The sequence below is a fragment of the Vulpes vulpes genome, chromosome 2, assembly GCF_048418805.1.
Source record: "Vulpes vulpes isolate BD-2025 chromosome 2, VulVul3, whole genome shotgun sequence".
NCBI lineage: Eukaryota > Metazoa > Chordata > Mammalia > Carnivora > Canidae > Vulpes > Vulpes vulpes.
The window spans coordinates 76,274,261-76,300,872 of NC_132781.1; the positions used below are offsets into that span (position 1 = coordinate 76,274,261).

General features: G+C 37.0%; 1 protein-coding gene across 1 annotated transcript; it reads right to left on the bottom strand.

Annotated features, from left to right (window-relative positions):
- Positions 1-8,423: 8,423 nt before the first annotated feature.
- On the bottom strand, positions 8,424-24,848 carry EXOC1L (exocyst complex component 1 like). Its single transcript, XM_026003475.2, has 3 exons — positions 24,505-24,848; positions 14,674-14,804; positions 8,424-8,826 (listed from the first exon to the last, which is right to left on the bottom strand). The coding sequence occupies exons 1-3, from the start codon at positions 24,623-24,625 to the stop codon at positions 8,560-8,562; spliced, it is 519 nt and encodes a 172-aa protein (XP_025859260.1). The 5' UTR covers positions 24,626-24,848; the 3' UTR covers positions 8,424-8,559.
- Between the last annotated feature and the right edge of the window lie 1,764 nt (positions 24,849-26,612).

The window sequence follows — 26,612 nt, forward strand, 5'->3', positions numbered from 1 at the left end:
TCCGAAACTTTACATCTTGCAAAACTGAAACTCTATATCCATTAGACAATAACTCCTTAGCACTTTCTCCCCCAATCCCTGGCACCCTGTCTCCCAGTCCCTGGCAATTGTCATTATTCTTACTGATGTTTTCTTTTAATAAGATTTTTTAAAATAGAGAATTAGGTGATTAAAATATTACATAAGATTAAAAATGTGTCTCTTTAAGCACCCTTACATATAATTTTTGGAAAATAATTATGTTGATAAATAATTTCCTGGCTCAGACTTTCCCAAGAAGAGAAAAGTGGCTGCTTTCATATCATTAATAAGCTACTCTCAGAGGTTGTAGAAACAAGTGGCAAAATGTCTATCAGTTCTTTTTTATCAGGACTTGGCTCCAATTACTCAAGAACTCAAAGTTTCCAAGTTTCTCCCACAAACAACCTTCAAGGGTAAGGATCATAGACTTATTTGCTACTTGCTTAAGGATAAAAAAAAAAATGTGTGTCATTTGCAAATGGGAAGTATGACAACAATGAATCAAATAAATACCTTTAACTTTTAGGTCTCCTTGTTAAAAAAAAATCTGGTTTTCCAAATAAAATCTTACTTTTATATTTATAAAACATCTGTGAGGGCAGACACTTTATTATGTGTCACGAGGAACACAAAGATTAATAGCTTTTATCATGTCTTCAAGGACCTTGGAATGCAAACTGATGACCATTGGTCATATACACCCTGTGAGGCCATCGCTTTCTCACCCATGCAATGCCTTGATATGAGCTTCATTAATAAAGCACACCTTTAGATCTTTCTAAATAAAAAAATTAAAATTTATTTTTTATTTTTATTTTTTTAAATTAAAATTTAAGTAGTATATGGGGCACCTGGGTGGCTCAGTTGGTTAAACATCCGACTCTTGATTTCAGCTCAGATCATGATCTCTCTGTGATGAGCATGGAGCTTCCTTGAGATTCTCTCGCTGCCTCTCCCTCTGCTCATCCCACTCCCTGCTTTTGTGCACTCTCTCTCTAAAAAAAAAAATTGAAAAGAATTTAGGTAGTATATTATTGTACAACCTGAATAACTTCCCCCAAGAGAGATTTCCAGAGCCCAGGCAGGCAGAAGGCATACTGTGCTACCATCCATCCTTCCAATATCCAGCTAGATGAGGAAACAAAGCCAGAATGGCTCAGGCTTCTAAGGGAAGAAGGTGAGCAGGAAAAGCAGCATGAGCGGTTTGTTCGATTGGGGTATTGGTCTCTATAACCACTTTGCATTCCTCTTACACATTTACATTCTTGATATGATCTCATGGTGAGTGGAGTATATTTTCCTGCACTTTGACTTTGGACTTGGTCTGGTGACTTGCTTTGCTAGTGGATATTATATGAGCAGAACTTTGAAATGTGCTCGCACTATTGGACCTGCCTTTTTAAAAAAATATTCAAAATTTCCTGTCTTTGACCATAAGAAGAAAAAGTTTTGGGTAGTCACTGGCCCAAGGAAGAAGAGGGATGTGGAATAAACCTGAACTCAATTTGAATCTTGGAGGCCACCTTGGCCTGGTTCAGACAATCCTAGCCTCCATCAGCCTTATTTCTGTAAACCTAGAGATGTATGAACAAGAGCAGAATACTTGTTGTTTTAAGCCATTTCAATTTATATAAAAAATTGTTTGTTATAAAATTGTTATAAATTGTTATACAATTGTTTGTTATAAAACATTATTGTGAAAATAGCTATTGCCAACTGATGCTCAGAAGGTAGTCAAGAGTAGAGTGTGTGTTAGGTAATCTCCATGAGTACAAATGAGGGTTTATGGAGGAGGGAGCTCTCCCCCACTGTGCCAGAACTCAGCTGGGTGATCCAAAATTCCCCTTTAGATGTGGTGCTCTTGTGTACTGTGCAAACTGAATGCCTGTCTGGGTGACTCTGCTGGTCTTGGCAACCAGGTTCTGGGAGTTTCAAACTGCTTACAGTGGCTAAAGAGGAGTACAAGAAAACATATTTAAGAACAGAATATAGAGAAATAAGACCTTTTGGCTTGCAGAGTAATTAGACTAAAAAAGAGTTGGAAAAGAGAACACAGAAAAGGCAAAGGGGAGAAAGAAGAGATAAAATTATACTAATATGATGAGGTTTTCAATAAGTACTTAAGGAATCAGACTGCCTTTATAAGGATTACACGTCAAGAAAATAAATACATATATCTTAAAGGCCTCCTGTGTATATTCCAAAAGTGAGTAAGATACTATCTTTATTCTCTCTATAAAGACATCACTCCAAGTAGGAAGTGGTCACTTTTGTTAACCACAGTCTGAACTCTTTACCTGAGAAGCAAGCATGTGAGTTATATGGATCGGTTTTTATTAGTTGGAAAGGGCAACGTAAGACTTGGCATGGGATATTTGAGATTTCCCCAGCATATCATCATTTGAACTGCCTGCTTTGATTAAAAGGTATACCCAACTAGAGGGCATTTCCATTTTCTTTTTTTTAATTTTAAAAAATTTATTTATTCACGAGAGACACAGAGAGGGAGAGAGAGAGAGAGGCAGAGACACAGGCAGAGGGAGAAGCAGGCTCCATGCAGGAAAGCCTGCTGTGGGACTCGATCCTGGGACTCCAGGATCACGACCTGAGCCAAAGGCAGATGGTCAACCCCTAAGCCACCCAGGCATCCCTGGCATTTCCATTTTCAACTCAACTAGATAACTAAGTAACTTGATTTCAGGGAGTGAGACACCATTTTTCCACATTTGATGCTGTCTGTACATGATAGCCTTGTCATCTTTTAGCTACTTCATAGAAATCAACTCATATAGAACTTAAAAAATTTATTTTGGAAAAAAATTAGACTTTCTAAGTAAATGCAAAATAGTACAGGGAGCTCCATACTTCGTCTGGCTTCCCCCGATGCTCACCTCTCACACAATCATAGCACAATTATGAAAACTAAGAAATTAACCTTAGTATAATATGACTAACTGAATTATAGATCTTATTCAGATTTTACCAGTTTTCCCACCAATAGCCCTTCTCTGTTCTAAAAGATATTCTAAGATCCTACAAAGCTTTGAGTTGTCATATCCCTTTAAGCCTTCTCCATCTGTTTGTCAGTTATCATGGGTTGAATTTGTGTCTCCATTTGTACCCCAAATTCATTTGTTGAAGCCCTAAATCCCATCACCTCGGAATGTGACTTTATTTGGAGGTAGAGTCTTTTTAGAGGTAATCAAGTTAAAATGGGATCATTAGATTAGGCCTTAATCCAATATGATGACTGTTGTTTGCATGAAAAGAGGAAAAGTGGGCCCAGATGTGTACAGAAGCAAGATGATAGGGAGACAAGAAAAGGTGGCCATCTACAACCCAAGGAGAGAAGGCTGGAACAGATCCTTCCCTCACAGCCCTCAGAAGGAGCCCACCCTGCTAACACCTTGACATCCAAGTTCTAACCTCCAGAACTATGGGATGATAGATTTCTGTTGCCTCCCTCAGTTTGTGGTACTTGGTCATGGCAGCCCTAGCAAACAAATAGACTCAGTCTTTCCTTATCTTTCGTGACCTTGACATTTTTGAAGAGTGTTTGGATTTGTCTAATGTTTTCTCGTGATTAGAATAAGGTTATGGATTTTGGATAAGAATACTGCAGAGGTTATGTGCCTTTCTCTGTGCATAATGTCAGGGGGTACACAATTTGGTACATCCCATTACTGCTGGTGATGTTCACCTTGATCCCCTGGTTAAGGGAGTGTCTATCAGGTATCTGCCACTGTAAAGTTACTACTTTTCCCCCTTTTTTAGTCAACAAATATTTTAAGGGAAACACTCTGAGGGTATGAAAACATCGTATTTCTTTTTAAACTTTAACTCACTAATTTTGGCATCCATCTGTTGATCCTACCTGTAGCAATTATTACTGTCAGAGTTTTGTTTTTGTTTTCTTTTTGTTTGTTTGTTTGTTTGTTTGTTTGTTTTTACTGTGAGGTGTTTTAATGGTGATTTTTTATTTCTCTCATTTTTCTACATTTATTAGTTTTCCTCATTCCTTCTGCTTTTATTATGTGGAATTATACTGAAAGGAAGAGTTGTCCCTTCTCCCCTCACTCATTCATTTTTATCAGTATGTGCTCATATTTACTTTATTCTTTTTTTTTTCTTGGTATTTATTCTTTGGGTTGTGTTCCAATACTTCCATTATTAGTTTTGCTCAAACTGTTCCAGCTCTGGCCATTGGGAGCTATTTCAAGTTGTCTCCTGAGTCTTTTTCCCTCATCTGTGCTTTTTTTTTTTTTTTTTTTTTTTTTTGAGTGCTTCCTTATCCTTTAGCACAACAAGATGTTCTGGTCTTATCAAGTATTTTCCCTGCCCAGCCCTTCTCAAGGAACTCTGGCTTCTTTTATAGGACAATGGTATTTCAAAAGGATCTTCAACTTTTGTTTCAGGATGATAGATGCAGGTATTTTTAAATGTTTTATTATGAAAAATTAAAAAGGTACACAAAAGTAGAGACTGGTATAATTAACTCTCATGGATTCATCATTCATTCTTGATAATGACTGTGCCAAACCTATTTTTTTATTCTGTTTTTTTTTCTCCCTGGAGTATTTGAAAATTAATCCATACTTAATGACATGTTACCAACAAATATCCCAGAATCTATCTTATCTAATTTATGTTTTTAATAAAACATACCCGCCACATCCTTATCACACTTAACAAAATTAATAACTCACTCCTTAATATCTAATACTCTACAAATTCATATTTCCCTGTTTCAAAACTGTCTTTTTATATTTGGCATATTTAAATCAGGGTCAAAACCAGGCCACATATAGTATTTGGATGCTTTGCAGTCTCTTTTAAGAAATAAGATAATAATAAACAGTGCTCCTCCCCACCCTCCATGCTTTTAAAAAAAATTATTTGTTAGAGAAACAGAATCACTGGTGCTGTAGAATTTCGCATTCTGTATTTGGGTGTCATTTAGCTTATTCCTTCATTCTCCACATTTCCTGAAACTCAATGGTTAGACCTAAAAGATTAATTAGGGTCAGGTTCATTTTTTAGGTAAGACTCCTTCATTGGTGGTGCTGTGTGCTTACTTCATCACCTCATGAGCACTTCAAGCTGGCTGACCTGCTTTTAGTGATACTAAGATTGCTTGGGTTCAAGTAGTGTTAGCCTGGTCCTTCCATTATAAAGTTCCCCATAAATTTCCCCCTAATGGTTTTAGCATTTGCTGACAATTGTTGCTTAAATCCATTATTTCATTAGAAATTGCCAAATGACAACTTTCTAGTTTTATCATTCCTACTGCATTTGTTATTTGGAATTCTTCTTTAAATCTTCTCTGGAATAGAGTTCCTACAGAATACATGCTTGAATCTTTATTTTATTTATCAATTTTTAGATGTTCCAGTGATGATAAATGAGATTTTTAGTATTATGAAATTCATGGACTTATGTATATTTGCTGTGTTTCATTCTATAAGATATTTTCTTTGTTATGCTTGGATTTCTCCATCTTAGGCATGAGAGCTACTTCAAATTGGCTCCTGTGTCTTTTGACGGATACCAATCAACTTTGATAGCTTCCTTTCTTCCTGGTATCTGGGGATGTCCCATTTTCATCTTGTGCATTTTCTGCCGCAGGCCTAGAATCAGTAATTTCTTTAAGCAATCTACATTCTTTTCAATAAAGAATAGCATTTATAGATGACTCTTGAAAGCTCAGATGCTTGTTGCTCATGATGCATGCTTATTTTTTAAAAGGCGAGTTTATTTTTTTATTTTTTTAATTTTTATTTACTTATGATAGTCACAGAGAGAGAGAGAGAGAGAGAGAGAGAGAGAGAGAGGCAGAGACACAGGCAGAGGGAGAAGCAGGCTCCACACACCGGGAGCCCGACCTGGGATTCGATCCCGGGTCTTCAGGATCGCGCCCTGGGCCAAAGACAGGCGCCAAACCGCTGCGCCACCCAGGGATCCCTAAAAAAGATTTATTTATATATTTCAGAGAGAGAGCGCAGCAGGGAGGAGCAGAGGAAGAGAGAGAGGGAGAGAAACTTAAGCAGACTCTACACTGAGCATGGAGTGGGATGTGGAGCTCGATCCCATGATCCTAAGATTATGACCTGAGCTGAAACCAAGAGTTGGATGCTTAACCAACTGAGCTACCCAGGTGCCCCTGTATTGTTGGTGTTTTTAACCCCTCAAGTTAAAGAGAACTCCATTTATGAAAAATATTAGTATGTTTGCGTGTTTTCCAGGTTTGTCATTTGTTGTTTGATTCTTTATAGTATTTTTTCATGCAAAGTCATCTTATATTTACGTAGTTAATCACTTTTTTCTTTATTATTTTTCAGTTTAAGTGATAGGTAGCAGTTTTTCCCAATCTCAGTTTATTAAAAAAATTCACTCATGTTTTCTTCTAGTAGACTTCTAGTAAATTAAATGTAGTCCTTTTTAACAGCTTTATTGAGATATAATTTACATACCATACAATTCATTCAAAGTGTACAATTCAGTGACTTTTAGCATATTACATTATTATTACTTCTCATGGTGGTAAAATATATATAACATTAAATTTACCTTTTTGATCATACTGTAAACATACAATTCAGTGGTATTAATTATATGCACAATGCTGTGCAGCCATGACTACCATCTATTTCAAATCTTTTTCTTCATCCCAAACAGAAACTCTGTAAACCATTCAGCAACAACCCCCCATTTTTGCCTTCTTCCAGTCCCTGGTAACCTCCTACCTACTTTCTGTTTCTTGATTTGCCTATTCTATATACTTTATGTAAGTAGAATCATGCAATATTTGTTCTTCTGTGTCTGATATTTCACTTAGCACATTTTCAACATTCATCTATGTTGTGGCATGTATCAGAACATCACTGATTTTTGCAACAGACAAATATTCCACTGTAGGGATAGACCACATTTAGTGTCTCCATTCATGTTTATGGATATTGGGGTTGTTTCCATCTTTTGGCTGTTGTGAATAATGCTACAATGAATGTTGGTGTGCAAACAACTATTCAAGCCCCTTGAGTATATACTTAGGAGTGAAATTGCTGGTGTGCAAACAACTATTCAAGCCCCTTGAGTATATACTTAGGAGTGAAATTGCTGGGTCATTTGGTAATTCGGTGTTTAGCTTTTGGAGGAAATGTGAAATTATTTTCTGTAGTGACTGTACCAGTTTACATTCCCACCAACAACATATAAGAGCTCCAATCCTCTGCATCTTGGATAGTACTTGTCTTTTTCTGTTTTTATTTTTGTTTTTAAAGCCATCCTAGTAGGTCTGAAGAGGTATCTCATTATGGTTTTATCTTGTATTTCCTGTGACTAATGATGCTGAGTATCTTTTCTTGTGTATATTCTATACCTTCTTTGGAGAAATGTCTATTTGAGTCATTTTTGAATTGGGTTGTTTGTCTTTTTGATACTGAGTTGTAGGAATTATTTACATACTCTGGTTATTAAGCTCTTATCAGGCACATGACTTGCAAATATTTTCTCCCACTCGGTAGGTTTGTTTTTTACTTTTGTAATAATGTCCTTTGATACAAAAGCAATTTTGATGAAGTCCAATCTGTTTTTTTCTTTTGTTGCTCATGCTTTTGTTATGATAAGAATCCATTGCCAAATCCAAGGTCCTGAAGATTTACCCCTCTATTTTCTTCTAGGAATTTTATGGTGTCAGGTCTCACATTTAAGTCTTTAATTCATTTTAAGTTGATTTTTGTGTATGGTGTAAGATAGGGGCTTCATTCCTCTACTTGGGCATATCCAGTTGTTCTAGTACCATTTGTTGAAGAGATTATTTTTCCTCTTTGAATGAATTTGGCACCCTTGTCAAAAATAGATGTTTTTTTAAATTTTTATTTGTTTATGATAGTCACACACATAGAGAGAGAGAGGCAGAGACACAGGCAGAGGGAGAAGCAGGCTCCATGCACTGGGAGTCCGACGTGGGATTCGATCCCGGGTCTCCAGGATCGCGCCCTGGGCCAAAGGCAGGCGCCAAACCGCTGTGCCACCCAGGGATCCCAAAAATAGATGTTTAGATTTATTTCTGAACTCTCAATTCTATCCCATTGGCCTATATGGCTATCCTTATGCCAATACCACACTGTTTTGATTACTGTATCTTTATAGTAAGTTTTGAAGTTGGGAGATGTGAGTGCTTCAGCTTTGTACTTCTGTTTCAAGATTGTTTGGCTATTCTGGCACCTTTGGAATTCCATATCATTTTGAGGACTGACTTCCATTTCTGCTAAAAAAAAAGCTGTTGGGATTTTAACAGAGATTGCATTGAATCTGTAGATTGCTTTGGGTAGTACAGACATCTTGACAATATTACTTCTTCCTATCCATGAATACAATATTTGCATTAAAACACATTTCACTGCATTTCACAAAGCATCACTTTATTGTCATATAAATAATAGTCATTGATGAAGGAAAAAACAAAATCGTGACTATTGATATTTATCTAGGGAACCATTTTCATAGAACACTGATGAAGGAGCATGGTATACATCTTCAGAGTGGCAGGGGACACAGGGACAAGCACACTAGATTGAAAGCATAAAAGCATATTCTCATAAGAACCAAACAATCTTTGTTGTTGGAGGACCAAATGGAATCATCATTAATGTAAGTAGAATCAAAATTCACAATCTGTAAGTCCTTCTTAAGATATGCATGATTCAGCTTATTTACAGTTCGAGCAAAGGCATATTTAGAAGCACAACTATATGCTTCCAAACTGTACACTTTCTTGAAGTGCAGATCAAAAAATGGATTGTCCTAGAAAAAAAAGAGAGACATGATTGTTTGTAGCCAGGAAAGTAGCTAGATTTCCTGGGGATTCTCTCATATTCTCTTACATATGCTTACTGATTGTAAAGTATCAGTATCAAACAGATTTCTAAAATCTACAAACGAACTTTCTAAAGCTGTTTGCTTTAAACATATTGCTTTTAAAGAAAACAATAATATGGAAGATTACTTTGGAAGCATCTGTGACTTTTCAATTATCCAAATAAAACATGCCTCAGAATGCACAGTTATCAAGTCCTCCCAGGGGAGTGAGTTTGAGAGGATACATGGGGATGGAAAAAGAAAATAAATCCCCTTACATACTTCTGGAGTGGAGAAAAGATGTCTTCATTTCTTTACTAGGAAGTTGATCCCTTGTGCTATTCCAATGGTAGCAGGGGGAACATTAAGGGAGACTCTTAATCATAGGAAACAAACTGAGAGTTGCTGGAGGGGAGTGGGGTGTGGTGACAGGGTAACTGGGTGATGGATGTTAAGGAGGGCACAGGATGTAATGAGCACTGTTGAATCACTAACCTCTACCTCTGAAACCCATAATACATTATATGTTAATGAATATAAATAAATAAATAAATAAATAAATAAATAAATAAATAAAGGGGGAAACACAGGATGGCAAGATTAGCTTTTGCGATACTATAGATCACCAGCTTGCTGGTTAATAGCAAGTTAATAGCAAAGAATTACCTTTGAAGTTAATAGCTGGGATCATTAAATCATTTGACTGAAAGTGTCAAATTACTCAAGACTGCCTCTATTGATTGCTCTAGGTTGTTGCTGTATTTTTAGTGGAGATGTTTTAGGAACAAGTGGACATCAAACTTCATCTAGGTCCTATCTGCTAAAATAACAATAATTACTGTTACTAAGAGCAGTAACAACAATGCCTTGAATTTATAAAATGCTTTTCAGTTTACAAAACGCTTCCACATTCATGAACTGCCTAACCCCTAACTCTTTTTGAGGCCAGAGGTTTTGAATTATTTATCTTTGTGTTCCTAGTGCTTATCTATGGCAAATATTAAGTTCTCAACAAATGTGTGTTGAACTGATCAGAAGTAATCCTATAAAAAGAGAAGTGGAGGTAAACATTGCCGTAAATGACAAGGAGGGGGAGAGAGGTGAAACCAGACTATTAATAATTTGTTACCATGTAGTGTGTAAACATTATACAGAAACAGCTTGCGCATTTGCATTTTTCTTTTAAATAGGAAAATTCTTGCAAGAGGCAGGAAAAAGAACATGAGTTTTGAAGTTAGATAACCATTTTGACTCTCTGATGTTAACCATGGGCAAAGTACTTATCTAATCTGACCTTTACTTTTCCCCCCATTTTAGGTATGGTTGCTATGAAATGTATATGAGAATAATTATAAAAACTGCATAGTGTAGAGTTTAATAAATAATAGCTCTTTTTCCCAAAGCTGCCCTCAAAGGTTGTGATACTGGTGTGAATACTACCTTGCTTCATATCATTAAATAAAAAAAAAAACCACAATGCTTTCACACAAGAATGTACAAAAGTTATGTGATTTTAAATGCAGTGTTCCCATGAGCCACACCTTGCAAAATTTTTCCTGGCTGTCATAATTGCAGCATTAACTACACTTCTGCAGGAAATCTCAATAAAAGGAAATCACACCCATTCCATCACCACATACTAATCATGCTCTTTATATCGTTTTCTCTAAAATATTTTATCCTTATCCTGTAGAAAATATCCATTATCCCTTTGGGATACTCAGAGGGGATTATTTTTCTCCTTTAAGCCTAGTAATTGATGCCTGAGCAGACATGTACATAGAATACAAGGGCCTCTTTCCCTCTCTTTCTCTCCCTCTCCATTCTCTTGTTCTTTTTTCCATAGAATCCTAGACCTTGAAGAGGGTCTCACGGATCATCCAGTGACCTCTTGTTTAGCTAGGACAATAGTTTCCAGGAAGGTGGAGCCCAGGTCACATTTGTAGTTGGCAGAGACAGGAGAAGAACCAAGATCTCAATCAGCTCAGCCCAATGTTTTGCTATACTGTTCCGCCTCCTGGTATACCATATCACTCTCCAAATCCCCAGTCCTTATGATTTCTGCTTTATAGATTGACTTCAATTTCAATTCCATTGCATTTTAAAGTTGACAATTCTCTGGCTCAAAATTATTCTATTTAAAACCATGTCATTGCTATTGAGAAAAATATAATAAGTGCTGACTTCTGAGGTTTCATTCCAAGGAAGAAGAGAAGTAGAAATTCTCAGAACAACTGGGATATTTTCATTTCATCCACAGAAAATAAATATTTAAAAGAACTGATTTTTGGATATTATAGGTTCTTTTTCCTGGCACTTTAGTATTTTAGGTCCTAAAATGATGAGAAAATTAGAAATACTCAACTTCTCTTTTGTTTCTAGTTCACAATCAAAGATGATGATCTTCATCGGGAAAGGGAAGAATCAACAAGGTTGAGATAGAATTAAGGTCAGGAAGGTGAGGAGAAAATAGAGCACAGAGAGCTGCTTCCAGGGAATCTAAGTGACAGGCTTGCTGAATACAACCCCAGGCACTGACCAAGCTTGTAGAAAATCATATGACATCAGTAATATTTGAAAACTTGAGAGAAAAATAAGAAAAGAAAAATGAGTGAAAATAGAGGGAGGGATGATTAATTCCTGAACATTGATTTCTTTTTTAAAAATATTTCTTTTATTTATTAAACAGCACAGTAAGATTTTTGTTTTTAGAGAGTGAGAGAGAGTACATGAGTGGGAGGTGGAGAGGGGCAGAGTGAGAGGGAGAGAGAATCTTAAGCAGGCTCCACACTCAGTGTGGATCCTGATGCAGGGCTCAATCTCACAATCCTGACATCATGACCTGAGCTGAAATCAAGAATCAGACGCTGGGATGCCTGGGTGGCTCAGTGGTTGAGCATCTGCCTTTGGCTCAGAGTATGGTCCTGGAGTCCCAGGATCAAGTCCCACGTCAGGATCCTTGCATGGAGCCTGCTTCTCCCTCTGCCTGTGTCTCTGCCTTTCTCTCGCTCTTTGTCTCTCATGAATAAATAAATAAAATCTTTAAAAAAAATTAGATGCTTAACCAACTGAGACACCCAGATGCCCCTTGACATTGATTTCTGATAAAATTCAATGCAGTATAGAAATTCTGGCAAGTACATAAAGGTATAAAGATGAAATAATAACTTAGAATATGTAATCTTATCACATAGAGATAATTATTGTCAAAATACTGCTTTCTTTCATATATACATATTCATGCATACATATACCTATGTATATTTTTGTATTCAAATTTAAGGTTTAGATTTCAGTTTTCAATAATATGAAATATTCTAAATATGCAAAGTGAGATAATAGTACAGAAAAGTTTTGTATTTGGCTGACTTTAAAAAGACTTACTAAATGATGAACAATTGTGTCCTGAGCCATTCTTATGGAAACATGATTTTTAATGACAGTGTCACATTTTACCATATTGATGTGCAATAGTAACTATTTCCTAAATGTTCAACATTTAGGTTGAATGTATTATCAGAAAAATGCTCTGTGAATACTCAGGGGAAAAAAAGCAATGAAATCCAGCATGCTTTCACCAAGAAGTCATGCCAAACATGCAAAATTTTTAAAATAGGATTGATTCCTAGGTGATGATATCAAGATAATAGCTGATAGCATATATTGATTTCAGTAAAGATCATAAGGGCAAAATTCAGGTATTCAGACTAGATAATTAAGTAAGTATATAAGTAAGTATGGTAAAATTAAGTGCTTATGTCTGTCTGTTTCACCACTGTATCTTCAGAGACTAGTAGAACCTGGTATACCACAAATTCTGGATGAATGAATGAATGAATGAATGGATATATGAATTTGTAGAGATGTTAAACAAGCAGCTCAAAGAAGGCAAATTAATAGATTTCTGGGTAAAGTCTAGCTCCACCCCTGAATAGCTTTGTGACCGTGGGCAAGTCAATTAACTCTTTGAGTTTCGTTTTCCTCATCTGTAAATTGGAAGTAATAACTGAATCTAATTCTATAGGGTTTTGTGATGATTATGTGAAATTATATAAGAAAAGAGCTTCATGTGGTTCCTGGCATCTGATAAGAGTTTACTAAGTGTGAGATGGTAGCAGGGAGCATTATTACAAGCGGTGGTAATAGTAACTCATCAATTACCTACAGGTTACCAGATGGCACTTAGCTCTGCCTGTCTCATCATTTTTATTATTGATGAATTAAGTCCTACATATTGTGCTCATTAAATCTGCATCATCATACTACAGTGAATATTTGACAATTTGATAGGTGGGAACAATAGGCCAAACTAAGAATATGGTATTCTCTAGGATTAAGAATAAATAAGCTTAAATTCTAATTTATCCAGCAAAACCACAAATACTTATTGAATGCTTAATATCTATAAGGCAGAAGGCTATGATAAAAGATGAAAAGTCATGGTCTCAGTTTTTTAGGTTTCCATCCTGAGGGGAGATAGAGTAAGCCAACTGCAGTTTGTAGAATTATGTCTGTAACACATTTATTCTTCAATGCAAGGGGGGTTTTGGGGAAGGGAAACAAGAGTAGGACTTTACCCAATGGGGAATCTGGGAATGGGGTGAGATATGGAGGTGACTGGGCATTTTAAACCTCAACAGTCAGCAGTTAAGCACTGATGATATATACGGTTTAAGGAGGAATGACCAGAAATAATGGAGCCAGATCACCAAGGGCCCTAATTTAAATTTTATTCTCTGTAAGTGGAAGCTATGGCAGATCAGGTTAATTGGTAATTCATGCACAAAAGACTTGGAGTTTCAGGTTTAATAGAAATAAAGAATTCAGAACCAAGGAAATACAGGCCAGTCACACTAATTGTAAAGTATTGTATTTAATTTTGGAAAAGCTGGAGCATTCCAGGGAAGAGAAAATAGTGGGGTGAGGGTGTTGAAGCAATGTCATGGGAAAGAAATCACAACAATGCTACTATTTCTTAGCATTTGTATTGTCCTATCATATTATCTTATTTGATCTTCATAATGAAAGTTATTTAAAGAAAAAAATGAGTACCTTTGACTTAGAAAACCTGAGGGAACATTATAATCATCTTCAAATATTGGAAAGGCTGCTATGTGAAAGGAGGACTGGATTTTTTCTAAGTTGCCCCAAATGGCAAACCCAGAACTGATGGGTGGATGTTAGAGTGAAGCAGATTTTTGGTTAAACATAGCAGGAAATTAAAAATAAAGTATGGCAATTCAGAAATTGAATGGATTTCCTCACATGATAAAAGTTTCCCATCAGTGGAAGAATTCAAGGGGAAACTGAGAAAACCACTCTTCAAGTGGTCAAAGTGAAAGACTGGCATGTAAACCTTCCCCACCACCTTTCAAATCTAAGGTTGTAGGATTTCTGGAGGATTAAGTGGCTAACTGACAGTAGTTTGAAGACAACGAGGAAGGAATCTTCAAAATTTAATGGAGGAACTTGGGGAGAGGGTGCGGTGGAAACATCACATACAGTTTTAGGATTGACTGGCAGATTGTTCTTAATCTGTTAAGAATTTCTTGGGAAAGATGCTTTTTTTTTTTTTGAAAGATGCTTTTAAATTTAATAGACAAAAATTCAAACTTCAACTTAGAAAAATGGAACAAAAAACCCAGTGGATTATCCCAGCAGAATAACCCATACCACTAAAGAACAATATGTCATCTTAACAGTATATGCCAAGAATAATATGAAATAGGATATTGAACACAAAGATTTCTAGCATATTGATCCCACATCTCCCTTACAAAACATAACACTTACGGTATCTGCTTCTTTTCCATCAATCATCTGCAGATCGTTCAAAGACCACTTTTTTGTTACTTCATATTTTTCATCTAAACCTATTCTGTAGTGTTTCACCATAATTATTTTTACTTCTTCATTTTTCGTCACTGTAGGACAGAAAAACACTAAGTTTACATGAACTCTTGGAATAAATTATTCATCAAGTTATTTTATTTTTTTGTACTTTTAGGGATTTATGTACCTTCTTTTCATATAATGAGTTTAAGCCTACATCATATCTGTACCCCAATTATAAAGCCTGACATATCTAAACCTTCATGAGTATGCTCCCTAATTTGCTCCATATGTTAATATAATTTTTGCTACAACTGTGTTTACATGCTGCCGTGGAAATTTCTGTCAGATGGAACACTGAGCTATGTGCTTTCAGCTATGAGCTTTGTGGTGGAGAATGGGATTCGACTCATGGCAGGAAATAAGAGGCTTAGTGTTAGCATACAGTCAGTGCCAAAATATTTACCAGAACAAATTGGAATTTTAATTTATGACAATATGGAAAGTGAGGTCAGGAAAGCAAACAGTTCTGCTCACACAGCAACACAGGGTTGAAGAGTGATCATACAAATACAGGTCTGTATGTCCTCTAAACATACTGTACTGAACTATCTTCTAAAGTTGCTGTGAGAATTTTGACATACAAGTGCTTGCATCATAGCTACCATTGACCTGTTTGATTTTGTTTGAGATTTTTTTTTGTTTGATATTTTTAATCTTCTTTAGCATGCCTCCAAATATTAGCATTCAAAGTGTGCTATCAAAACAAAAAGCTTTAGTACTATACTTTGAAAGGCAAGAGAAAACCATGGCTTATTTGATGTGAACAAAATGAGGGAAATAATTTCCCGGCCTTAAAATCTTTAATCTCATACGAACACATCAGAAGAATCAATATTTGATGTTAGAGCTCCTGAAATGAAAATTATCAGTGAATAAATAAAGGGGGTATTTACTGAGAATCTGCTATTTACCTGATAGAACTATTACAGATGTCAGAAGCGATACAAGGATGAAACATGGTCCCTGCCCTCTAGAAACTACGATTTTGTTGAGGAGACAATGCTAACATGCATGAGTCACATAAAATTTATAGTTATGACATACAATGCTATATAAGTATATTAAAAGTAGTGGCAATTGGAATTGAATATCTGGAAACTTCTTTCAAGATGGATGATGTCACTTAGAGAGTTGCAAGCCAGTTCTGTCCTCTAAGAGTGAGACTAGAATTTGAGGAACTCTCTTTTCATTCTGGAAAGTACCACTCTGGCATGTCCTCTTGGTGAAGAAGATATAAAGCGATACATTATGATATAATGCTAGATAAGCAACGTGCAACAAACTATATGCTCACCAGGAGTTCTGAGGAGGGAGAGGATTGGAATAGTTAAGGAAGGAATAGTGGGAGAAATAAAATTTGAGAGAGGATTTAAAATGAGTCCTGTTTGTGAAGGCAAGTATGATACTGAGAGTGTTTCCAGGTGAAGGACAGCATGAGGAAATTAATGACAGAGAAGCTGAGACTCACCAAGAGAATTAGAGAAAGTGGACTATATAGATTGGTTGGTGTTAGGATATGGTGGGCAATAGGACTGACTAGGTCGAGAAGACTGTGAAAATGTTTTGGAAGCCTCTGGATTTGCAAAGGGACAGAAACCACTGAGGAGTTGTGATATTTGGATCCTTCCTCTAGTAGAAGGGATGGCTTGCTGGTCTGGACTGTGAGGGCTCCAGAATTGGGGCTGGTGAATGGAGTAATTATCCTCTGAGGGCGGAAGTGATACTGAAATTAAGGCCACCAGTTGATCTTAGAGTTGCTCAGTGAGTTTGACCCCATAGACAAGGAATCTGATCAGGCTGACAAATCTAAGAGGTCATTCTGTCAAGTGTTCAGTGAAAGCTCATACAAGAATACATATTCAATAAATCCTCTTTCCTCCCTGAACAGGAGGCTAGTACAGTGGTGCCCTGTTAAAGCAGTATTTTTTGGGGGAGTAGGGATGCACAAGATACACTGAAGAAGGAGAAAAGAAAGGAGGACTGGAGATCCCTAGAAAAGGCAGTGAGGCTTACTGGGCTCTGGCTTTAGACATTTCAGATTCAAATCATGGACACCACTACTTAGAGTGTGGTCTGAGGAAATGACTTCACACCAGAGAGATTAAGCCTCCTTCTGCTCAAGTTGGAAAGCACACATCAGACTACTACAAACTCAGAGGGTTTAAAGATTAAAGATAAGCTAGATAAATGAGGTAGGATAGTGCCTGGTTTGCAGTAAGTGGTTAAGTGTTTTATCTCATTTATTTTAAGAGACTGTTGTTGTTATCTAGGCATAGGATGTGAGCAATGGAATAGACATGGCAAATCTAAGTAAGATTTCAAATGAGGCATTGACAACACTTGATGGAAACCCATACAGGAAAGTATGGAGGGTAAATTGGTTGGAGACAATGATGATTGGTTGATTTATATTTTTACTTTTCATTTATTTTTTTAAAAAGGATTTTATTTATTTATTTGAGAGAGAGAGAGAGAGAGAGAGCATAAACAGAGGGAGGGGGATGGGAGAGGGACAGAGGGACAAGAAGACTCCTGCTCAATGCAAGGCTCGATCCCAGGACCCCGAGATCATGACCTGAGCCAAAGGCAGATGCTTAACCCACTGAGCCACCCAGGTGCCCCTATTTCTCTTTTTAAAAACATTTTATTTATTTATTTATTTATTTATTTATTTATTTATTTGAGGGAGAGAGAGAGAGCATGCATAAGTGGAGGAAGGGAGAGGCAGAGGGAGAGGGAGAAGCAGACTCCTTGCTGAGCAGGGAGTCCAATGTGATGCGGGGGCTTGATCACAACCTGAGCCGAAGGCAGACACTTAACCAACTGAGCCACCCAGGCACCCCATGAGTTTAGTTTTTGACATACCGACAAGGTATCCATAAATGATCTCAGAAGAAAAGGAGGTGGAAGTTTATAATTTAGGGGTAGAGATACAGAATTAGGTTTTTTCTGTGTGAACAGTTTTCCAAGACAAGTTTATAGAGAAAAGAGCAGAGGAAAGAGGCAAGACCGAGCAGAAAAGAAAAAGGTGCCAGCAGAGAGGTCTGGGAGGAGACAAACCCAACAATGCAGTGCCATGGAAATCAAGAGGACAGAGAATTTTAAAACTTGGAATCCATCCTGTGAAGTCACTTTGTTGGAGAAAGCAGAGTTCAGACCTGGCACTGAATCTGACTTAGGGAATACCATTGATTTCTTTCCTGAGGGCAGTTTCTCTGGAATGGTGAGGGCAGAAGACAACTTGTAGACGACTCCTTCTGCTCTAATACTGAGTGCATACTGTGTGCCAGTTCCAGGGTTAGGTAGGATTAAAAACAAAAAATAGGAAAAGACTAAAGGCTATGATTTAGATCACATACTCCAAAAGTTTGCAAGAGGAGGGATTGTATATTCTGGGGGACAAAGGGAGTGACTGCAGGGCATGTCCTTGAGAGGACCCAGACAGGAGATCTTAACTCAGTCTCAAAAAACTGTCCCAGAGTCTGTGAGTCTCCTAAAATTGTCTGCAAAAATTGGTGGGTTTCTGCCTATGTGCATTTCTCCAGCTCTAAGAAAGTTTCATTTCCACTGGTCTAGATGCTAGCTTTGGGAAGAGGAAATGATTAGAAAGGAAGCTATTAGGAAGGAAGCATGGAGTGTCGAAGTAGAGGCGGAGTTGATTCTGTTACACTTATTCAGGACAAGATCTTGAGGGCAGTTCCGTCGATTAGGAGGCAGTTGTATCTGTTCAGACAAAGGCTCTACCTTAGAACCAAAGGACAATGTTCTTGTTCTGACTTAGCTGTCTCACTAGCTACTTAGGGTGTGGGAGAGAATGGGTATAGGAAGAAATAATTGGATACTATGTGAAAATGTAATCTGAAGCAAATTCCTCTGCTTCATCTACATGTTATGATAGTTAGCCAATTGCCTATAGGCTGATTCATTTCATTAATTTGATAAATATTAGAGTTCCCCTTTTGTACAAAGCCCTGTGAGAGGCATGAAAAAAAATGAATTCCCATAAGGCAGCAATCTTGCTCTCACTGAGATTACAGGGGGTAGGGACTCAGAAAAAATGCATAATCACAGTGCCATGAATGAGGCACAGACAGGGTAATACAGGAAAATGGAGCAGGGACATCTTCATCCAACTGGTGGGGTCAGAGAGAGCTTCTTGAAGGGGGTAATCTGAGTTGTAAGGGGCAGTGAGAGCAGAATAAAGAAAGGACTAGAGGAACTTCTGGAACAGCATGTGTACAAAAGCATGAAATACTTGATCCTTTTGAGTCATGACAGGTATTTGGTATTGTTGGCATGAAGTGTGAGGGTGGGTAGATTGTAGGAAGCAGGTTAGGCAAGAGGTCTGGAAGGGTCTAGAATGCTAGGCTAAGGAATTCAAATGTTATCCTGAAAGGTGTGTGTATGGAGGGGTAGCTTGGGAGGAGGGTTGTCACTGAAGAAGTTTAAGGGATAACTGAGCTTTAAATTCTAGAAAATTTTCTTGAGGAGTTCTATAAAGGATTGAGAGAGATGTTAAGAAGGTAGGATCTACCAGTTATCGAGTTTTCTTATATTAATGATTACTGTCCTAACTAACACTGAACTAAGAAAATAAGCAGACTTTAAAAGTTAACCTTTTGATACAATGATGTAGCAAGAGACAGTACAGACTCCGAATTTGGCAAAAGTAGCCTCCTTTGGAGTCAAGGAGACTCCAAGAATTTTCTTTAGCCAAGAGTCAAAGAAGTTTACTCATGCTGGAGTGGACCCAACCCCTGATTTTCACACTTGGGCTCTGCTGCCAGCTGAAATTAAATGGCCATGTCCACACTAACGCAGCAGCAAAGTGGAAACTCATCACCTTGTCTTAAAACAGAAATGTGTTTATATAGTCAAAGTGTTAGAGAGTTGTTTTTAGTAACATCAGAGGGGCCATTATGTAATTATGATTTAGTGAGTAATATCTATAGACTAATGGAATTTCAGAATAACCTGTTCAAGTATTAATATTTTAGTTAGCATTTCCAGAATTACAGTCTTAACTTCATGCCAACCATTTATTTTCACTTTTAATTTCAAAAGAAACACTCATTAACCACCTCTCTTACCATGACAAAATAGTCACTGAATTCATAGGCTAGATGGAAAGAAGATTGGCTAATTCCACCAATATGATTTTGCAGAATAGAGGAAAAACAATAGCTCACAAATAAACTACATAGAAATGCTTTAAATAAACAAATGACTGTTATTTTATAATCTTAGTATTACATAATTGTTTTCATCATTGAAATTAAATAATATGAAGAAACCATCATGAGATATCAAAGATAGGAAGCCTCAGTGAAAATGTTTCAATATAGTGATGATGTCTTGGGGTCATTGAGAACACTATTATTGATTTCACTAACAAAGCAATTTTCAAGGGACACCTGGGTGGCTCAGTGGTTGAGCATCTGCCTTTGACTCAGGGCATGATTCTGGGAGCCTGGGATAGAGTCCTGCATTGGGCTCCCTGCAGGGAGCCTGCTTCTCCTTCCGCCTGTGTCTCTGCCTCTCTCTGTGTGTCTCTCATGAATAAATAAATAAAATCTTTTAAAAATTCTCAAATATATTTTTTCTAGAAATATTTTTATAACATCAATTCTTGGGCTATACTGAGTACTATAGATTGAATGTTTGTGTCCCCTCCAAAGTGTATTTTTGAAATCTTAACCCCCAAAGGTGGTGGTATTAGCAGTTGGGGACATTGGGAGGTGATTTGGCATTAATACCCTTATACAAAGACTCCATTGGTGTTGAGTTTTATAAGTTCTTTATAGATTTTGGAAACTAGGAAGGGGAGGAGGGCGGGTGTTGGAGGGGAATGGGTGACGGGCACTGAGGCGGACACTTGACGGGATGAGCACTGGGTGTTTTTCTGTATGTTGGTAAATTGAACACCAATAAAAATTAAAAAAACAAAAAACAAAACAAAACAAAACAAAACAAAAAACAAAGACTCCAGAGAGATCCCTTGCCCTTTCCACCATATAAGGTTACAGGAAGATGGTGATCTCTGAGGAGGTGGTCCTAACCAGACACTGAATCTACTAGTGCTATGATCTTGGACTTCCCAGTTTCCAAAACTGTGAGAAATAAATGTTTGTTGTTTATAAGGCTTGTTAATTTATTCTTATTTGACACTCTCATTGTTACTATTCTTACCATAAATAGCTTGACAAAATTGTTAGATACCCTGGTTCACAGAGAAGTTCTGTTCTGACATTAAAATGTAATATGGGGGCAGCCCGGGTGGCTCAGCAGTTTAGTGCTGCCTTCAGCCCAGGGTGTGATCCTGGAGACCCGGGATTGAATCCCACGTTGGGCTCCCTGCATGGAGCTTGCTTCTCCCTCTGCCTGTGTCTGTGCCTCTCTCTCTCCTCCCGTGTCCCTCATGAATAAATAAATAAAATTTTTAAAAATAAAATAAAATAAAATGTAATATGTATGGATAATTTATAATACCATTCTCATAATTCTAGAAAATGCTATTTATTTTAAAATTAATATTTATAAACAAAAATGTTTTCCTAAGTATATGAGAATATTTAAAATAATCTGTATCTGAATATGCATATAATTTTATTTATAAAATGTATAACAATATTTCAATTTTCATTATGTATTAAATATAATGCTTATATATGTTTAGTGTGTATTGTTTTTATTATAAATATATATAGTATATACTATTTATACAAATATATTTCAGCATGTTATCACAGTAAATTAATTTTTCCATATATTTAAAAATATAATCCTACCTCTTATTTTATTTTTTTGGAACATAATTTATCATATTTGTTTTTTTCCTAGTTAGGATTTAACAGGAGAGCACTATGTGCCTATGTGGGTGTTATTATTTCCATTTCAGAGATGATAACACTGAGGCCAGAGTGGTTAATTACCTTGCCCCAAATTTCACAGCTGGCAGGTGGACAAAGTAGAGCCAGGTTTTATACCATGTATGTCTGATCTCGAGCATTCTAGAATCCATTCTAGCATGTCCTGCTACTTCCCATTTAATTATGGTGAATGCTGCATATACTATTTCAATCCTTTGGAATATCTTTAATTCATTTGCACCCATCATTGTGCAAGTGACTTATCCCTTTCTAGTGCCTGTAGATAAAAGGGCTCCTCCATCCTCTATAAGAAGATGCTTTTAACTGATAGGGATAACGATGTTCGAGGCTAGGGGAAGCTAATCTCAAGGAGAAATGACCATGCAAACTCTGAGTTGGGAAGAGACTGAGGTGCCAGGAAATCCTCAATGTAAATCCTAGTAAATACATAAAGGGAGATTGGGTTTAGGACATCTGATTTTTGACATCAATCAGGTAAGGTATCAAGATACAGTAAATCACAATCATTTGGTTGTGAGACTCCTACAAAAGACGGGATCTAATCAGATAAATAGAAATTTTAACTTATCTAAACATACTTGTCTTTAGTTTGAAAAATGCCTGATGGAATTCAGCTGCTCTAGCCTTCGGTTCTTATAAATTTAGAACTGCTAGATTGTAGGATATAAAGAGAAAATTCTAACCATCAGTCTCTACTCTGTGAGGGTGGCCAACATTCAAAATCGGGAGTTACCTGCCTTGATAATTGTAATATGACCTGTTGGATTCATATCAATAGAAATCTGAGTAAAGCATGATCAAAGATTAAAGTCTATCAGTCATCACATTGACTTCATTTCAAATTACCATTCTGCCTCAATGTACTTGAAATGGTCATAAAGAGATGTTACATTTAGGATAAATGCTCTCAAATTGATGGATGTGATATAGAGGAGAGTTATGAAAAATTAGTGAATAAGTATCAGTTATAATGTTAACTTTTATCTGAAATATCACAATCTTGCTTTCTCTTCACATCTGAGAGGACGTTTTTTTCTTCCTTACTTCTTACAGAAGAGAATTGTTGAATTTTACTAATTAAAATGATCACCTACTCTCCTTGGTCATTTTCCAGGTGAGAAAATTGAACCCTAAAGAAGTTGCTTTCATACATGCTAACAATGTTAACCCCTTGACCTTCTGATCCGTGCTACAATGATTCAGGTCATTTGTGAAAAAAGACAGCAGGTAACCCCCGTGCACAGTATCTTTCTTAAAACTCAGGGATAACAGAAAAAAAAGACATTATCCATTTCCAAAAGTTTAATTCTAGCGGACTTTTTTTTATAATGCCATATAGGACAAGTTTAATTATAGGGTTGGAGAGAGGAATTAAGATATATTTGGTAAGTTAGATTTATACATTGCTAGGATTTTATTTTTATAAGTTTAAAAAATTACTTGCATATTAATGTTACATGATGAGTAACTAACTTTATAAAGAGGATCATTATTAGTAACAAAATTATTAAATATTAATGTTGGAATAAGCATCTTCTCTAATATATTAAGTCAAAATACTTAAAGATATAGTGATTTCGTGGTTAGGATGCAATATAGTTTCTAAAATTATTTCATTTGACTTTTATCCATAACTTGCTTTCTTTCTTTTTCCTGGCCAGTTAAGTTTTTTACTTTGCTGGTACGCCAAGTTCTCATACTTTGTATTTATATAGCAACATATGCTAGGTAAAGCATTAGGTAAATATTAGTATGCTTATTATTGAGTAAATATTATTCTTATTAGGATTGATAGAATTTTTGAAAGTTCTTAGCCATTTTATTTAAAGCTGTTTTGCTTCCTTACAATACTTCATCTTGACAATTTTAGAGTCCTTCTGAGGCAATTATCAGGAAGAGAATTATAATAAGTTGTTTTCTGAAAATGCTGAGGTGTGTGCCTTAAAAAAGAAAGTCCACAAAGAACACTTAGAATTTCTGAGCTCTTTCCTCCTAAGCCCCTGAGAAGTAGTAAAAGGCATGGATTGGGAAAAGGGAAAGCTATATATTAAATTCAGTAATGGCATAAACATTTCTGTCTAAATTCAGCACAAACATTGCAGGTTAGGCAAATCATAATTAAATGCAAAAGCCTATTCTCACGTATGGATAATTTTCGTGCATTTTAAGAACATGAGGGAGAATCTGTATTTAGTTAAATAGTTTAGAGAGCAGCCTCTTATCCTTAAAGTTCCCACTTCATGAACTAATTTCTATGATTAAAGTATTGTTTCTGCAAGCATACTTCCTAGAAGAGAAAGAATTTTTAGAAGATCATTTCTCTTTTCAAAATAAACTACCAGGAAGTCTAAGTAAGCCCTTAAAAGAAAATCTAAGGTCTTTTTTTTCTTTCTTAGCACGAAAAGACAGAATCTTAGTTATCCAGGCTGGTTGGAAATAGAGCTGTATTCAATTCTCCAGTGTATTTAAAAATATACAGAAAGCTCTCTGTTGAATTTTTTAAAATGAGCTCTTACACATTAAGGTTGCATACCATGCAAGTGAATTAAATAAAGGCTTGGAAACAAAATAATCAAAGCAGGAAAATACATACCCAGTTTCCTTCTGAACAATCCACCGAAATATTCTTAATACGATATTATTTTTGTCTTCCATTTTAGCACTAAAAATAAAATTCAGTGGAATCCAGATTCCCAGACTTGGCATAATTAAGCTCTATCACCTGAAGATACATGTGCTGTTACCATTCAGGAAAATAAATACAAAAATGTCCTTCTACCACCCAAGGCTCTTGTGGAGTTATTTACATTTTGAAGTGATAACAGAAAGAACAGATTACCTGACACGCAGAGGTAATACCTGTCCTGGACCGAGAACTCTATTTCAATAAACTCGTAGAGATTCTGTGAGAGTGGCTTAAACAGTTTCTTCTCCAAGTCCTCCTTCACCAATGATGACATTTCCTCCAGTTCCACTTGGCCTGATGTCTTGGCTCCAGATCACCCTTTGCTCTCCTTTGGCTCCCTAGATTTCTTGTTTGGGTTTGCACCTCCCAGCCCTCACTCTCTTAACTTCTCATTCCCAGCCAGACCCAGGCTCTGGGAGGCGGTCTGCGTGGTCAGACCCCTCACTGCGGTGCGTGCCCAGTGGCAGCGGCAGCAGCAGCCCAAATCCAGCAGCAACACTCGCCCCCACCGGCAATCCTCAGCATCCAGGCTCAAGAAGGCTGCTCTCTGGAGCTCTCCTGTGGTTTGCTGATGGGGAACACATTTCTGAACACCAGCAGCTATACTTGTGGAGTCCCTTGCTTATTCTAGTCTAGTAGCGTTTTCCTCTTTCACATCACTCTGCAGAGGAAGACCAACGGCTTCAGCTTGATTCCATTATATAAATCAGCTGTCTGGCTCTATTGATTGGGATCATCTTCCATTAAGAACTTCGCTATCATCGGCAGGAGACAAAGCACCAGGGCTTGCTCCTGACACTTCCAACAAGTCTCTTGCCCTCCTTCTTTCCCTTCTTGCAATTCATCAGACCTTTGCAATCATGAAAGTCAGCACCAATTCCTGTGTCCAAATAATTTTTTAAATGGGCTCACTTTGATGTTGTTTATTCTCCTACGCACAAATAAAAATTTATTAAGGTATCTACTGGGGCAAAGCTTTATATTTGTTTCTTGGGAGGGTGAATTTTCTATCCCCAAGGAGCTCATAATCTAATCGAGATGACTACACCAAATAATTAGCATGAATGTTTAATTAGCATAAATGGCACAAAAGAAAATATAGAAAAGATATTTATACCTGAAAAGTATCAGAGGAGGTGCTATGGGAGAAGCTCTGGAACTTGAAGAATGAGGGAAAAGTATCAAAGTGGAGGGGAAGGAGCCTATTCCACAGACCAGACACTGAGCCAAAGCCCTGCATTAGAAAGCTCAGGGAGTGTTTGGGAGGACAGGAAATAGTTTTCCTGAGTAGTAGCATATGTGAAAGTAAAAGATAAGACTGGAAAGATAGATTGGGGCCAGATCAGGAAGGGCATTGAATGCCAGATTAATCCTTTGGATTTTATTCCGTAGGAGTAGAGAGCCAGTGAAGGTTTTGGGGACATTCATCCATTCAACAAATATTTCTCAAGGGCTGATTTTGTGCCAGGCTCTTCTAGGAACTGGGAAGACACAATGAAAATAACAGGTCAATTCCCTGCTCCTGTAGATTTTAGAGGGAAAGAGGGAAAATAAAGAAATAAAGCAGCGGCCTTTCAGGGTGCACTCAGCTGCAAGTTACAGAACATATGACATAAAGTTGTAAGTAGGGAAGACTTCAAATAATGTCTCAGAATAAAATGTCTGCAAGTAGGCAGTTTCAAGGTTAGCTCAGGGCTCATAGAGGGTCCCAAGTGTTTTGATTCTTCCGATCCTCACCTGTTGGCTTTTTGTCCTTAGGCTGCTGTTGTTCAGCTCCAAGAAAGGAAGAAAGGGAGTCAGGGATCGGTAGCTCTTCTTGATTTCTCTTTATGTCAGAAGCAAACTCTCAGAAACCAGCCAGAGACTTCCCTCTATATCTTGGTGCCCAAGACTGGGTCACATGGCTATCCCTAGGAAACAAGTACTTGTCATTTTTGGTTCCTACCATGGGAAACAGGATTTTCTAACAAGGAGGAAGAGGCTGGGAAAGGCGGGCAATGAATAGTGTTCTATGGCTTCCAAATTAGCTGCTCTAAAGAAAATTTAATGGCATGGCTGGGGCTAGACTGAACTATGGGGTCCTGGGTGGGACATTTGTCTCGCTGAACCTCAGTCTCTTCATCTGAAGAATGATATCTAGGGTCTTTTCCTACTTTAATATCTCCTAATCTGTTGGTGATTCTGGGACTCTAGTAAAACAACTTGGTAGACTACCAGAGAACTAGTATTATGCTTTTGGATATAGAAATGGAGAAGAGGGT